We start from the raw sequence: 15,076 nt of genomic DNA, 5'->3' as shown, positions 1-15,076 counted from the left end.
ATGGGGGAGTCCAGGGCTCAAATAAAAGGGTCCATCTGTGAGTGACGCATCATTCCAGGAGAGAGGCAGCATGGAGGCTCTTGTGCGGGAGGCCTGCAGACCTGCGGGGGGGGGGGGGGGGTCGAAAGGCAGGTCTCTTCTGGTTGTTTTTATGGAGCACCATCACCCACTAGCTGTAAGTGAGCAGCAGGAGCAGGGCTGGAGATGAGAGGATGAGGATGAGGGAGACTCAACAGTGCCGTGGGCCACTGGCACAGGCGGGATCTAAGTCCACCTCTTGGCTTCATGAAAGGACACAGTAAAGGGGTCAAGATGCAGTGTGTTCTGCAAATAATAACAATAAACGTATTGAGTTGTTGCTCTGCTAAGTGTTATTCATGCGTTTTGTCATTTAACAATCCACCCCCAGCCCTCAACAACGCTGTGACGCAGCTAAGTGAATCTCCATCATGTGCACACCCTGTATTTGCAAATTTGCCTGATTGCTAAAATGCGCTACACCCCCGAGTCAGTGCTCACGGCACTTGCATGGTCGTTTGAAGCCTGTCTTGTTTGAAGTTGATTTGAGTTGTGTGTGGCCAGTTGGGGTGGACGTGCTGCCCTCCTATCAGCTCATACTGAAAACAAGTGTCCTCTTCGAGATCTACTTAATGCCACATCTGCTGTATTTTTTTGTGCTTTTTGCTGGTACTTCTGCTATTTAAAAAGTCTCTTAATGCTGTCTAGTAATCCTTAAATGCAAGAAGCCTGTGATGTGCCCCGTGAAGCAAAACACCAGCAGTAAATAAGCTTCTCCTGGGTAGGAATGAGTTACAGTGTCGATGATGCTAATGAGTCACAGCCTGTGTGAAAGGAGGTGTCATTAAACAGAGACGCACAAAAAACAAGGTTCTGTATTGATTGGCAGACACATTGTGGCCAGAGGCTCCTTGGACTCAGGACTGCCATTTCCCCTAGGAGCCACTGTTCAGCCTTCACTGATTGAGCCACTAGAATGTGGCTACTGCATGTAACAGGAGTTGGTGGTGGTATTATTAGTATTATTATTATTTTAAACTTTTAAAATAATTTTTTAGTTGTAGATGGGCACATGTCTTTATTTTATTTATTTTTATTTTAATATTATTTTAGATGTCAATGGACCTTTATTTTGCTTATGTAGGCTTGCCAGGATTGAGTTTTGAATCATGGGACACCCTTACAACAGAGCTGAAGGGTTGTGGCTCAACGGTGCTGAGGATCGAACCCAGTGCCTCATGAGTGCGAGGCAAGCACTTTCCCACTGAGCTACAGCCCCAATCCAGCATTCTCTTTTTTTTTTTTAACTTTTATTTTTTATTTGTTTATTTTATGTGGGGCTGAGGATCCAACTCAGTGCCTCACACATGCTAGGCAAGCACTCTATCACTGAACCCCAACCCCAGCCCATGGACAGTACTATTATTAATCCTGTTGGTCAAATGAGAAACCATGGCTGAGAGAGACTGGCCGACCAGCTAGGGTTCGTGAGGGGCAAGCTGTGGCTGTAGCCTGGGCTGGCTGGGCCCCCTGGGCCCTCGTTCCGTGAATATGGCCTTGTGGTCTAGTGGGGAGGGCAGGGGACCTGGCCAGGAAGAAAGGTGTTTTATTTTAGGGCATCCATGAGCAACCCCTCTCCCTCTGTCCTGGCCTGCCCTGGGCATGGCTCTCCGATTTCCACCTGAACACAGCAGCTCCTTCAGCCTGCTGGGCCGTGGCCACCAAGCTGTTGCCGCCCGTGGTTTTCCTTAAGTGGGAGGAACACTGGCTCAGTGTCCTGGGGCCAGGCGCCTTTGGTTTTCCGTTGCTGAGCCCAGCCCTGGAGGGGAGCCGCAGAGGAGGTGTGTGTGCCTGGGACAAGAGGCCAGCTCCAGCCTCTGGCAACCCACCCCCTCTGCTGCTGGGGCCTCCTGTTTATTCAGGGAATAAACTTGGACAGGCCTGAGTGAGCTGGTGGCATTGGGCTCTCTGGGAGTCGCCCCAGGCCTGGCTGCCCAGCCTCTGTCTTCTTGGCCGCTGCCTTTTCGGTCGGTGCCATTCATGGGATGACTTATTGTGGGTTTGTGGTCTTTTTCATTTCAGCATCTTTGTGATAATTTGGGGAACAGTTGTGGGGGACTGTGTTTGATTTCAATGTGAACTATAAGCCCTTCAGAATATGTCCTTCTATTGGGAAAAAAAAAAAAAAAAAAAAACGATGTAAAGCTGTCAGCATCTACCACCATCCTTGATTAAGTTAATTTCTCTCTAGAGGGGGACGAGTCCCTGGGATTGATGACCAACACCCTGAGGGTCCCTTGTGGAGAGCCTAACTGTGGGCTGGGACCTGGAGGAGGGATCCCACAGGACTGGGAGGAGGGCTGTCACTATGTCCAGGGGGCTCAACGGGACCTCTTGGGCCTCATGTTGCTGGGGAGCAACTCTGGGAATGGTTTGGGGGTGACCCAGCAGAGAACACTGCCCAAGTGCCCACCGGTGGGGCTGGGGAAGGAGGCTGGGATTTCGGACCGAAGAGCTGTGTCCTCCAAAGCCTCTGGACCGTCATACGTAGATAGGAAGCCACAGTTAGGAGGACACAGACTGCTCAGGGCATGTGGTGGTGTCTGGATCTCAGGTCTAGGTCCTCTTTGATGAGCACACCTGACACCCACGCGTGTGCACTCGTGCTGATGACTGGGAGGCCACCCCTCGGGCAGCGCTGCCCTGGGCTCTAGGGATGCTGTGGGAGGAGAGCAGCCAGCAGCTCCAGGCAGGGCTGCGAGGTGGTCTTCTCTCCAGGAGGCAGCACCTTGCCTTCCCCTGCCCTTTCTGCTCAGCGGGTGTCGTTTACACAAACAAATGAACTAGTGAGTGAATGAAAAGAGGGATCTGGGTTCCCCTGTGGTTACTTTGGGGAAGCCACCTGATGAAACTTAGCCTTCCTGTGTCATGGTTAGGTGCACAGTCTCTGGAACTAGATGCTAGGGTTCACCTCTGGACCCCTCTCCATTTACTCATTTTATGTCCTTGAGCAAGCTCTCGGAGCCTCAGTGTCCCCGTACAGACCATGGGATTAAGACCCACCTCATAGACTTGCCAGGAGTGAGTTTTTAATCATGGGACACCCTTACAACAGAGCTGAGAGGTGTGGCTCAGCGGTAGAGCGCTTGTCTAGCACGTGCGAGGCCCTGGGTTCGATCCTCAGCACCACATAAAAATAAATAAAATAAAGGCATTGTGTCCAACTATAACTAAAAAAATAAATATTAAAAAAACAGCTGAGCAGGCATTTGCTATTATGTCTCTAATAAAATCAGTGTGTGTGTGTGTGTGTGTGTGTGTGTGTGTGTGTCGAGCCTGGTGTGTGGTTTTTCAAGTGTGCTCCTCACAGAACATCAAGTCCTTCTTTAAGTAAATGTCAGAGAAGAAAGTCCATCCAAGGCCTTAGGAAGCCCAGGCTCAAACAGCCAGGCAGCTGCGGGGCTCTCAAGTCGTCTCTAGGGCAAGTGAGGAATTCACCTGCTGATTTGACCACAGAGTCAGGGGTCCACTGCACATTTTTGGAAGCAATGACTACTGCTTCCCATCCTCTCTTCCAGGAACCCTGGCTTCGTCCTGCTCACCTCATCTGGGCCTGGAACTGGGGCAGGAGGCAAGTCGACACAGGTCCTGCCCCCTCCTCAGCTCCAACCCAGTCAGCTAGGCAGGCAGGCAGTCTGTCAGTGCACCGGCAAGGCCAGGACACTCCCCAGGGGTGTCACAGAGGTGCATGTGGGTGAATCCCAGAGGTCTGGTATGAGCAACAACTGATCAAAATTCACTGAGCTGGGCAGAGGATGCCCACTCCCCGTGGATGACAAAGAGCCACTCATGGTCTTTTCTCATCCTTATTAATTAGTTTCTGTGCCTCACAGACGATTCCAATCCCTGTCAATATGCTGGTGATGCAGTAAGAGAGGCAGAGGGAGGCTGAACGTGAACCGGCAGATGTAGGTGCAGCTGCTAGTTCTGCCGTCACTTGATCTTCCTCATCTGTGCCACGGGCGCAGTAACACCGACCCCACGAGACTGCTGGGTTAAAGTGAGGAAAAGAAATGAGGCGGCACATGGTAGACCTTCAATAATTGGTAGCTGCTTTTATTTGTGTCTGGTTTGGGCAGTACTAGGGACTGAACCCAGGGTCTTGTGCATCCTAGCCAAGTGCTCTCCACTGAGCCTTTTATTTTGAGACAGGATCTCCCCCAGCCTTTTATTTTGAGATAGGATCTCCCTAAGTTGCCCAAACTGGCCTCAAACTTGTGATCCTCCTGCCTTAGCCTCTCAAGTCACTGGGATTACAAGTGTGCACCACCATACCCAGCTATAGTTGTTTTTTTGTGGGGGTAGAGGGTTTGGTACAGTGGATTGACCCCAGAGGTGCTCTACCACCGAGCCACATCCCCAGCCCTTTTTATTTTTTATTTTGAGACATATTATCTTTAAGTTGGCTTAGGGCCTCACTAAGTTGCTGAGGTTGGACTTGAACTCGCACACAGTTGTTATTTAATAATCAGTTGCAGGAAAATAATCTCCCTTTGGTTTCCAGGCCCTTGTCCAATGTTAGGCAGAGGGTTGGTTGTCTCTTCAGAGCTGAGATCTCATACTGTGGGAGGAGGGCTCTGCGTCCCTTTCACACCCTTAGTTCTTTCTGTTCAAATACATATCTCAGGGACTTCCAAAAAGGCTCCAGTGTAATTCACAACTAAGCAGGCCTTCACCTCTCCACTGTGTGTGAGTGGTCCTCGGTTTCATTCGGGGGCCCAGACTTCCCCAAGTGACCACTATGCACCAGATGTGGTAGGAGCTGGTGTCCAAAGACACTCTGCCCTCAGGAATCACAGCTTGGTAGGGGACTTGACCAGAGACCAGTCTTGACAATACAGTGGGTTCCTTGTAGTAACAAAGCTTGTTTTTGAGGGATGGGACTGGATCATAAATCCCGCAAGTCATTTATTCTCACTTGAGGTGACTGGGAATTTTTCACCTGGGAAGTCACACACGAGTTTTGAAGACTGAGTAGGAGTTTTCTCAGTGGCCAGAGAGGCAAAGGCTTTGATACTAGAACAGCATCCCCAGTGCACTCTCAGCCACCTCTCCTTTCTGGGGCCAGTGGGGACCCTTCTGCCTTTAGTAAGTTTTATGACTTGGATGAGTCATTTTTAAATCTAGGCCTCAGTTTCCCAGCTTTGATGCACTGTGAATTCATGTCTCTATAGGCCTACATGATAATCTCTAAGAAGTCCTAATATTGGCAAAGCACTTCCCAAAAGCTTTTGACATTTTCTCTTATAACGTACATCCCTGTCTTACAAAGTTGGTCACACTCTCCCTTTGAGTTGCTGAGGCTGGCCTCAAACTTGCAATCCTCCTGCCTCAGCCTCCAGGGAGGGCCATGGCATCAGCCATGGGACAACTACACTGCCCAAGTCTAAGGCAAGGTGGCGGGTGAGGCGTCTGGAGAGAGGAGAGCCCTTTGTGCTGTCACGGATGCACAGTTAACCGACATACAAAGGAAAAGGAAGTGTTCCCTTCTTGCCCTCACCCAGCGCAAGTCAAAAGGAGACCATCACTCCCCAACCCTGCCACCACCTCCTCTTCTGATGACTGAATGAGTCAGAGGAGATGTTTGTCAAAAAGGAAACACGGGTTTTCTCACCATTTCCCCCCTCCCAGTGGGTTTGAATGAGTAAGAAAATCCATTGTTCCTGTGTGTGCCAGTAGATGAAAACAGAGCCAGGTACCTCTAAGGACCCGGCCTGGGACCCAGAGTCAATAAGCGCATGCCCTGTCCCACCTGCACCATCCAGCCAGGCATTATGAGGGAACCTGTCCCACGGCCAGACTGCTGCAGGCATCCTGATCACAGTCACCTGGTGCAAGACCTGGGCTGGAACAGGGCTGTGGAGGTGAGGAGACCGATCATGTGCTGTTCAGCCCCCAGCTCTCCAGCTGAGGAGCCTGCTGCCCAGCGAGCCAGGAGAGCCAGAACCCAGCCCCAGCATCTTTACAGGGTGGGAAGAGGACAGGGGGGCCATCCAGGCTCTCCTCTCCCCAGGGAACTGCTGGCCCCAGTGCAGGTGCTGCTCCAGAGGAAGGCGCGGCATCCAGAGTGCTGCTGAGTTCTCTCTAAGTGGGCCATCAGGAGTGTCTTTCTGCCACGCGCGGTGGTGCACATCTGTAATCTCAGCAGCTAGGGAGGTTGAAACAGGAGGATCGCAAATGCAAAGCCAGCCTCAGCGAAAAGTGAGGCGCTAAGCAACTCAGTGAGTCCCTGTCTCTAAATAAAATACAAAACAATAGGGCTGGGGATGTGGCTCAGTGGTCGAGTGCTCCTGAGTTCAATCTCCAGAACCCTCATCCCCCCAAAATGGAGTGTCTTTCCCCTGGGGTCAGGAGTCCTCCGCCATCTGAGGTCCTGGCTGCTTGCTTGGTGAGCTTGCTCCTTTCCTAAGCTACTGTGTCAGGTATCCAATGCTGACTTTGTTCTGGGATTGAAAGCTGAGGTTTCAGTTGCAGCTGACACTTTCTGAGTGTGGCATCTAGGGACATCTAAAGAAGGAGGTGAGAAAGGACAGGGCTGGTGGAGAAGTCCCAGCTGGCTTTCCCACACAGAGGAGTGGCTGGCAACGCTGCGCTGGGCGGGAATGATGGCCAGTGTGTGTTGGAGAACGGAGCCCTGCTGTGACGTTGGCCAGGCTTGACGACTGATGTCTGTCATGGAGAGCACTAGACAGAGTAGGGAGACCTGGCTCTGATCCTGGTTCCACCACTGACCGACTGGACAGCTGTGAGGAGAGAGGCCATTACCACACGTGGAGCTGATTTCCCTGCCTGGGAAATGAGTGGTTTTTTCGAGACCCAGTAATTGAAAACATTTCTAAAGCTAAAGAACTTCCTGTTCACATGAAATCCCATGTGGTCGACTCCATGTCAAGCAGACAGAAGTGGAGTTATCTTTATTGTTTGCCTAGAGCACCCTTTCCCTTTAGCAAGATTTCCACAGAACCCTGGGGGTTCCAAGGAGTCCAGTTTGGGTATCACTGGACCCCGCTGCTGTTGTTATTAGCTCTATAGTTTGTATCAGCTGTTCTGTGTTCACTTGACTAATGCTGGTCTGGCACCAGCTGCTTGGCTAGTGTGGACATGACGTTGGATGATTCTCAGAACAGCTCCTCTCCCAGGGCGATTGTCACGATACCCGAGATGCATAGCCAGTACTTCCATCTGGCCCTGGACACATACAAAACATTGACTCTGGGGGCAGCAGGAGTTAGGTGGACATGGGTAGGGAGCAGGGTGATACGGAGGGAACTTGCTGTTCTCTTCCCTCACCAGGTCACCCGGATGATTGTGGTTTTCTACCCATTAGCACCTGAAGGATGTGATGCCTGCCTGTCAGCATTCCATCTGCTTCTGTCCAGCATCATGGGAGTATAGAACTCTCATATCAACAATAGGAGAACCAGTTTCATGACATCAGAAGAATTAATCAGTGACTTGTCATATGAAAAGTATTCTAGGATACATTCTCTGGTAGAGGTTTGTTTGTTTGTTTGTTTTTTTGCACAGGGCAGGGACTGGGAATTGAACCACCCAGGGGTGCGTTAGCACTGAGCTACAACCTCAGTCTTTTTATGTATTTATTTTTGGTCAGTATTGGGGATCAAACCCAGAGCCTCGTGCTTGCCAGGCAAGTACTCTACCACTGACCTACATCACCAGGATCCCCCTAACCCCCGTCCCCTTTTTTATACTGGAGATTGAAATCAGGGGCGCTTAACCACTGAGTCACATCCCCAGCCCATTTTTATTTTTATTTTTTTTATTTTGAGACAGGGTCTTGCTAATTTGCTTAAGGTCTCACAAATTTGCAGAGGCTGGCTTTGAACTTGCAATCCTCCTGCCTCAGCCTCCCAAGCCACTGGGATTACAGGCGTGTGCCACCATGCCCAGCCCTTATTTCATTTTTTTGAAACAGGGTCTTGTTTAGTTGCTCAGGCTGGCCTTGAATTTGTGATCCTCCTGCCTCAGCTTGTCGAGTCTCTGGGATTACAGGTGTGCGCTACTGCACTTGGCACTCGGCCACTGAGCCACATCCCCAGCCCTATTTTGTATTTTGTTTAGAGACAGGGTGTCACTGAGTTGCTTAGCACTTTGTCATTGCTGAGGCTGGCTTTGAACTTGGGATCCTCCTGCCTCAGCCTTCTGAACCACTGGGATTAACGTTTACTGTTTTATATGAGATCTTTTTTCTCCAGAAAAGTCATGTCAGACCCTTAGGAGACTCATAGTGCTGGGCAATCGAGATGAAAAAGTCAACTTCCTGCATTCCTTGTCCCCTGTCTTACCCCTGTTAGTCAAGCATCCCAGTGAGAGTAGGAAGGAGAAGATGCTACACTGGCGATCAGTGACTGTCAGCCCCTGATCAGTGGGCATCTTGCTGTGTGACTTTTTGTAAATCCCCAGCCCTCTCTGAGCTTCTGCCTTCCCATCCATAAAATGGGGACAAATATATAAGATGCTTCTCCAGACAGTCTTGCTAGTTTAAACTTGCTTGATTCCATGACACGTAAAACACAGTGTACTAAGAGACCAAGGGAGCTAATTCAAGTCCCCCATTGCCCCTCTTTCTCAGTGAGGAGGGGTGCTCAGGAGGTATGACTATATTTCCTGTTAGCTCACTGTTATCCCCCCATTTGAACCAGGAACACTGAGACCTAGCCTGGGCTGGCATCCCCCATTCTGTCCAATCCTACACCTCAGACACAGTCACCATCCCTACTTGTCCCATCCCCCCAAGGATCATTGCTTCCCTGAACACTCCTGGTAGATGTCAGGCCCTCTCCTGAAAGTCAGGGTCCTAAATTCTCCCACAAGCTGCTTCAGGTTCTGATCCTCACCTCTGTTCCTCCCAGCCTCTTGCCATACAGATAATGACTATTTATTGAGTACCTGCTATGTGATAGGCTCTAAGTAGTTTGTTGTCCTGATTAAATGATATTCACAATAACCCTAAAAAATATAGTACCATTATCTCCAGTTTACAGACAAGGAAACAAAGATACTGGCAATTAAACTTGCCTGGGGTCATTTGGCTACAAGGTGATGAAGCCAGGACACAGCCTTGGCTCCAGTGCCCACACATACAACCATTGATCCCACGGCTTGATATTGTGGCTGGAGTAACTAGGAGTTAAATTCATCGAGTGCCTACAGCACGCCATGTACTGAACTCACGTCATTTCACTTAAAGTTCACAACTGAGAGAGAAAACCACTCCTTTCCATTTTACAGAGGTGGAACTGAGGCCTCAAAACATTAAATGACTTTCCTGTGTAGTAGATCCAGGCAGGCTTTGAACCCAGGAGAGTTCTGTGCATCTGAGCCTTTTTCTCTGTTACTCTGCTTTTCGGGACAAATAAATACCCACCCCACTACCTGTGGGAAAAATAAAGAGGAACCCACTGGTACCACCCAGTCTATAGAGCTCTTGAAAATGCTGGTTGGTTAGGCTACCCCAGAAGGGCTGAGACTGGACAGATCTGAGTTTATCCACTGACCTTGACTGAAAAAGAGTCAGGACACAGAGAAGCTTTGATCACCTTAAGGTTCTGCTTCTCTTCATCAGTTCTGGGTGATTCTGCAAGTGACCTGCTTTCTGGAGCCTAATGGTCCCTAGGGGCAACCTGGGACTTGGAAGGGAAGCAAGGATATCATGATAGATTTCCTGGATTCAGCCACATCCTAAAATCTCATGGGAGGCTACTGAGCTTAGATCTCCAGGTGGAACTTGGAAGACAGCTGACCCAGGATGCCTGCGCTCATTCAAGTACCACACAGTTGGTGAGGTCTAAAGTTAAGCGTGCTCACTGGGCTAGGGTGCACAGCATCCTGCAAGGTGGAATGTGCCATTCCCATCCACAGATGAACACACTCAGTCTCAGAAAGGCAACGTAACTTGTCCTGGGACCCAAAGCTGGAAAATAAGATTCAAACCCAGGTCCATCTTACTCCAAAGTCAGGGTTCTTTATAATACACCAATGCTCCTGTGCATTAGGGACTGTGGGGGTGGACACAAACCAGGGTGAGAAACCCACTGTGACCTATGCACACAGATCCAGAGGTCAGTTCAAGAACTACAAGTTCAGAGAAGGGCAGGGGTGATAGAGTTTCCACCTCACCCCGGCAGCTCCGTCCAGTATTCTGTCTCAAGCGGCCCTTGCTAGGAGGCTCCCCTCTAGCTAAGGCTGTACCTTTTGGAAAGTCCCCAGCACCTCCGGGAGCCCTAGTGGGCTACTCTGCCCTGGTAAATAGAGGGGCAAATGAAAAGAAAACGAAATGGAGGGGCAGCTGGGAATTTATTTGCAGGAGAGACACTGGGGAGAGGGTAGTTGAGAGCAAAGAGCCAGAAAGAAGGAAGCAGAAAAGATGCGCATGGGTGCCGCGCTGGCCTAAAGCTGCCCAACTGGCCCTGCCCATACCAAAGTGCCCATGCCACCTTATTGGGCAGTGAGCACACAGGGAAGGCAAAGGTGGCTTGCAGCCAGCCAGTCGGGAAGATAATCTGCTCCCACAAGTTACATAATACAACGTGAAGTCAAAGGGAACCGCATTTGCAGTATTTGCTGCTTTGCATTCGTCACATCATTTTCGCCTTATTTTAATCTGGAGCACGAAGAGTTATGAAGGGCCACATTTCCGATGCAAATTATATTTACTAGGATTCCACAGGAGTCCTCTTTTTGTTGGGTCTTTTTGCCACTTGTTTCTTTTGTACTATACGATAGCTTTCGCTTTACACGAAAGATTAGAAAAGTTGTGCGTGGGATTCAGGAAAAAATCTATTTATGAGCCATCAGACCGGCTGGTGGTGAAGACGGTGGTGATGTGTTGGGAGAGGCTTGGCAGGTGTTAGTTGGATCCAGGAACATAAGCCAGGGGTTGCTGGCCGGAATCTTGCAGAGCGGTGACAACAAACAATAAGAGTGGCATGGAACCGGCTGGAGCGTGATCTAGCAGACCTCCGGGCCTTAGTAACTTTGCGTCTCGGGCTCGGGCGGGCCTAGGCGAGCTCCACCCCTCCAAGGCGCAGGGTCGCCTGGGCCCGCCCCGCGGCCACGCAGCTATTGGTCGATGCCGACTCAGCCACCTGCCCCTACCTTGCGTGGGCGGTGCTACCTGGGCCCCGCCCCACGGCTCGGGTTCCCAGGCCGCGCTTCCCCCTCCTCCTCCGGCCCCGCCCCCGGCGTGAGGCCCCGCCCCTCCTAGTCCCCGAGCCCGGGCACCTCGTGATGTCACGGCCGCTTTGATACAAAGAGCCCCTTCGGCCCACGCGGGTCTCCCGGCAACGAGCGCGGGCGGGGGCGGGGCCGGCGCCTTCAACTGGTGCCGAACGGTGCGAGCGGCGGCGCAAAGGCTTGGGGATTGTTCCTTGAGCTCTCGGGTTGCCCGCCGCGTCCCTACTCATCCTACTGACCCGCGCTGAGCTTCTTGTCCCTCTGCAGAGGACCGATCCGCAACTGGTCGGGGATGCACACCCCGCCTGCTCCCGGGAGTCAGGTAAGCGGTGGCCTCGGGCTTGGGCTCCTGGGGCTCCGGGAGGGTCTACATGGCCCGCCCGGGGCCCTGGGGTCAGAAGTTGGCAAGAGTAGAATTGCGCCAGCTCTCGCCCCGCGGTGTCGGTCCTCTTGATGCTGGCCTGGGAGGTCGGGTTACTTGCCTTGGCTGGCTCGGCCACGGAAGTGAAACCGCTGTCCCTGCTGCCCTCTCGGAGCCCTCTCACGTGCCCGGCGCCGGCGTCCAGGTGTGAGCGTGAACAAGACTAGCACCCGGCGCAAGGGAAGAGTGGCTGCGCTGTCTGCAGTGCAATTTCAAAAAGTGTTTCAGGGGGACCTACTGGGCCGGGGAGGGGCCTTGAGTGCCCAGACCCACCTCCTGCCCCGCCGAACTGGTGTTGCCCCCAGCGCCCTGCCCTTGGCTCGGCCGGTACCCAAGGGGACTGTGCGCAGCAAAGTTTTTCCGTAGCTCTTGGCCACTGCACCGAGTCCGTTTCCTGGCTTCCCCTGTCCTTCCAGAAGGGGACTCTTCGTGATCAGACGAGAGAGCCAGACCATTTCGGGTTTGGGGAAAGAGCCCTCCCCATCTCAGCATGACGCTGCTATGTCTGTAGATATGCGCAAGCTCCCCCAACCCGTCGTCCTCCGTCCTCCTCCGGTCCTAAGTGCCAGCGGTCCGCCTTGGTAGTTGTTGACACACCCGCTTCTCTGCCGGCGACAAGTGTCTCTCGGAAGGCCTGGCAGTGCAGTCTCTGTTCTTTGGGGAACCTGGTGTGGACACAGCCCCCGACCTTATTCCTTGTCATCAGGGCAAACCTGCCAGTGTCACCTCCTCCCCGTTTCCGCTTCTCTTTGGCCCTGCTCTCCCGGAAGAGGGCTAGAAATGATACATCCCTGGGCCCTGAGGGCCATGCCAGTTTTCACTGACTTATTTATAGACGTCCGTCTCAAAGGAGTGTAAGGGGCCCAGGTTCCTGTGTCTGCCCTCAGCCTGTAGATCTTGGAATGGCAGACCTCTAGGCTGCTTCCTGGTGGTCCACCAAACCTCTGCCCTTCCTTCCAGAGCCAAAGCAGCTGGTAATATTCCAGGGTCCTGGAAGCAGTGGGCAGGCACATCCCCTGGGACAGACCTATACCTGTCCCCGATGAAAGATGCTTACAGTGACTGTCAAGGATAGGGAAAAGGAGTCTTGGGAAGTGGTTGCCGTCTGTGTGGACCCACCTCTGCAGTAGGATATCTCCCCACCACACTCACCATTGCCTGGGGTCTCACTGCCCAGTCCCTACTCACTCAGATGCTGGCATTGTGGCACTGGCCCAGATCTCACGTCTCACCCTGCTTAGCTGGCATTAACAAACTGTTGATTGTGTGTCCAGGGAATTTTATTCATAGAATACTTACCTGCTCTCAAGGTGTTCGCAGACTGTAGGGGACCTTGAATACCTGAATCTAATCTGGCCCTGCCCATTCTCCTGAATTGGGGGCAAGACTTTGAGGTCCCATGGCCTGCAGGAGCCAGGAAAGCCAGTGAAAAATGTGGAATTCGGGCACATGGGCCCGCAAGGAGCACAGCTTGGGTAAATACCTGGTGGAGAACAGGTTTGGAATTCTGAGAACCCTGGGTTTAGGTGAAGGGGTTGTAGTAAATGATTAAGGCCAACAGAAGAGATAAGACTGGGCCTGAGGGGAGGGATGGTTGACTAGCCAGGTCAGGTGAGCTGGCTGGGAGGCATGCCTTTACCCTAACAGATCTGCCTGGAATCTGTCCTTGGAAAGGACTTTTAGCCAAGTGAAGGGAGAAAAAACAGAAGAAATTAGAGGGACCAGGGTACTCCAAACCATTTCCTTTGGGGTTGCCAGGGGGCAGCCTGCACTAGGGAAGTTTTCTTGACCATTTGTGTCCCTCCCTAAAGTATTCCGGTACCTTTATGGTCTCCCAGCGCTCTTTTTCCCTCCTGATAGGACCTTCCTCCAATAAACACACCACACTTTCTCTCTCTCTTTCTCTTTGTGGTAGTACTGGGGATTGAACCCAGGGGTGCTTTACATACTGAGCTACACCCCCAGCCTTTTTACTTTATTTTGAGACAAAGTCTCTCTAAGTTGTCGAGGCTGGCCTTGAACTTGGGACACTCCTGCCTCAGCCTCCAGAGTTGCTGGGATTACAGGTGTGTGCCACTGCACTTAGCTTCGGACCTTTCTCTTTAGCTGTTTGCTTGGGACCCTCACAACTCACCCTTCCTCATTCTCACCCCCTACCATGACTCAAATCCTTTTGGGGGCCTGACAATCTCTAGGCAACCTGTTATTCCAAGGGTTCTTACACAGTGATCTTGCTTTGAGGGGCTTCACAGTTGCATTTCAGTGTACTTGAGGCAGGGGTGAGGAGGAGGTCCAGGTTGTGGGGGAATCTCCCAAAGAGAGCAGGTGGGCACTGCTGTTCTAGGAGGCAGGCATTGCACGGATGGAGGAGGGACAGCCCAGGTGTTTTGAAAAGGAAGCATCCTTATCTGTTCCACCTGGTGTTAGCTGTGAGACACAGTGTCCTGGTGAGGCCAAGTGCAGCACCCAAGGCCAGTTCAGTAGCCCGCAGCCCTGCATCTCCCTGGGCTCTGTCTCCTCATCTCTTCCTGATCCCCCCTTGGCTTCCCTCTGCAGTCCTTCCCCCTGTGGGTAGTTGACAGCACAGTTCTGACCCTTCATCTCTCTCTCTTTTTTAATATTTTTTTGTTATACATGAACATAATATCTTTATTTTTATTTCTATGTGGTGCTGAAGATGGAACCCAGTGCCTCACATGTGCGAGTCAAGCACTCTGCCACTGAGCCCCAACCCCAGCCCCCTTCATCTCTTAAGGAGTTCAGAGAGGTACACACTCACATGGGCAGCAGCTTTGGAATGCGTCTTCATGTAGTTTAGGCCCCCAGAGCACACACGTGTGTGTGTGTATGTGTCAGGTACACATCCAGGTGGGTGTCACCATCTACCCTCTGGCTGAGGGTTAGGGGTGCCCTCTGGGTTCCTGGTGTCTGAGGTGAGTTAGTGGCCACCTTCCCTGGCCAGCCCATGGTCACTTGGGAAGATTGTCCAATTTAAACCCTGACCACAGTGTGATCCAGAGCCCCCACTGGGTGGTGGGCTGCAGAGTGTGCCCCCAAAGCCTGGGCACGTTTATCTGCTTTCATCGGGAGCTGTCATTTTTCTCATGCCGAGTGTGTGACCACGCATGCCAGTCCTTGCCCAAGTATCTGGGGCTTCATCACCATACTGTTGATTCAATGGAATTTGGCATTGGCCAGCTCACGTGGCCCCATTCAAGGCTGAGTGGATCTGGGGATGCCCAGCTGACCTCACCCAGGGACCTCTACTGCTTGGGGGCTCTGAAGGAGCTGAGCCCTTCACAGGAGCACCTATGAGCAAAAGCTCGGAGTCTCAGAAACTTCCTGAGCAGCCTGGGAGCCTGTTGGTCACTTCCTAACTAT

General features: G+C 51.9%; 1 protein-coding gene and 1 long non-coding RNA gene across 4 annotated transcripts in view; one reads left to right on the top strand and one right to left on the bottom strand.

The window, feature by feature from the left end:
• The window catches only part of Rab11fip4 (RAB11 family interacting protein 4), a 115,480-nt gene that overhangs the window by 64,395 nt on the left and 36,009 nt on the right, over positions 1-15,076 (top strand). For 2 of the 3 annotated variants that reach the window (XM_046423993.2, XM_046423992.2), the window contains exon 1: positions 11,363-11,596. The exons of the other annotated variant lie outside the window; for it this stretch is intronic. Coding sequence is in view for 1 of the 2 variants with exons in the window: in XM_046423992.2 (XP_046279948.1) it covers positions 11,567-11,596 (30 nt within the window). In the remaining variant the exon portion in view is untranslated. Of the gene's footprint in view, positions 1-11,362; positions 11,597-15,076 lie in introns of those variants that run through there. 3 annotated transcript variants of the gene reach the window in all.
• On the bottom strand, positions 10,377-13,216 carry LOC124078905 (uncharacterized). The gene is made up of 2 exons (XR_006847099.2): positions 12,995-13,216; positions 10,377-12,360 (listed from the first exon to the last, which is right to left on the bottom strand). It is a non-coding gene; the product is annotated as an uncharacterized LOC124078905 (long non-coding RNA).

This window comes from Marmota monax, unplaced genomic scaffold (genome assembly GCF_021218885.2).
Source record: "Marmota monax isolate L192 unplaced genomic scaffold, Marmota_monax_Labrador192_F-V1.1 WCK01_AAM20220418_F8-fsc00296, whole genome shotgun sequence".
Classification (NCBI taxonomy): domain Eukaryota; kingdom Metazoa; phylum Chordata; class Mammalia; order Rodentia; family Sciuridae; genus Marmota; species Marmota monax.
Note: the sequence above shows the minus strand (reverse complement) of the source record. Positions and strands in the feature narration are given on the sequence as shown.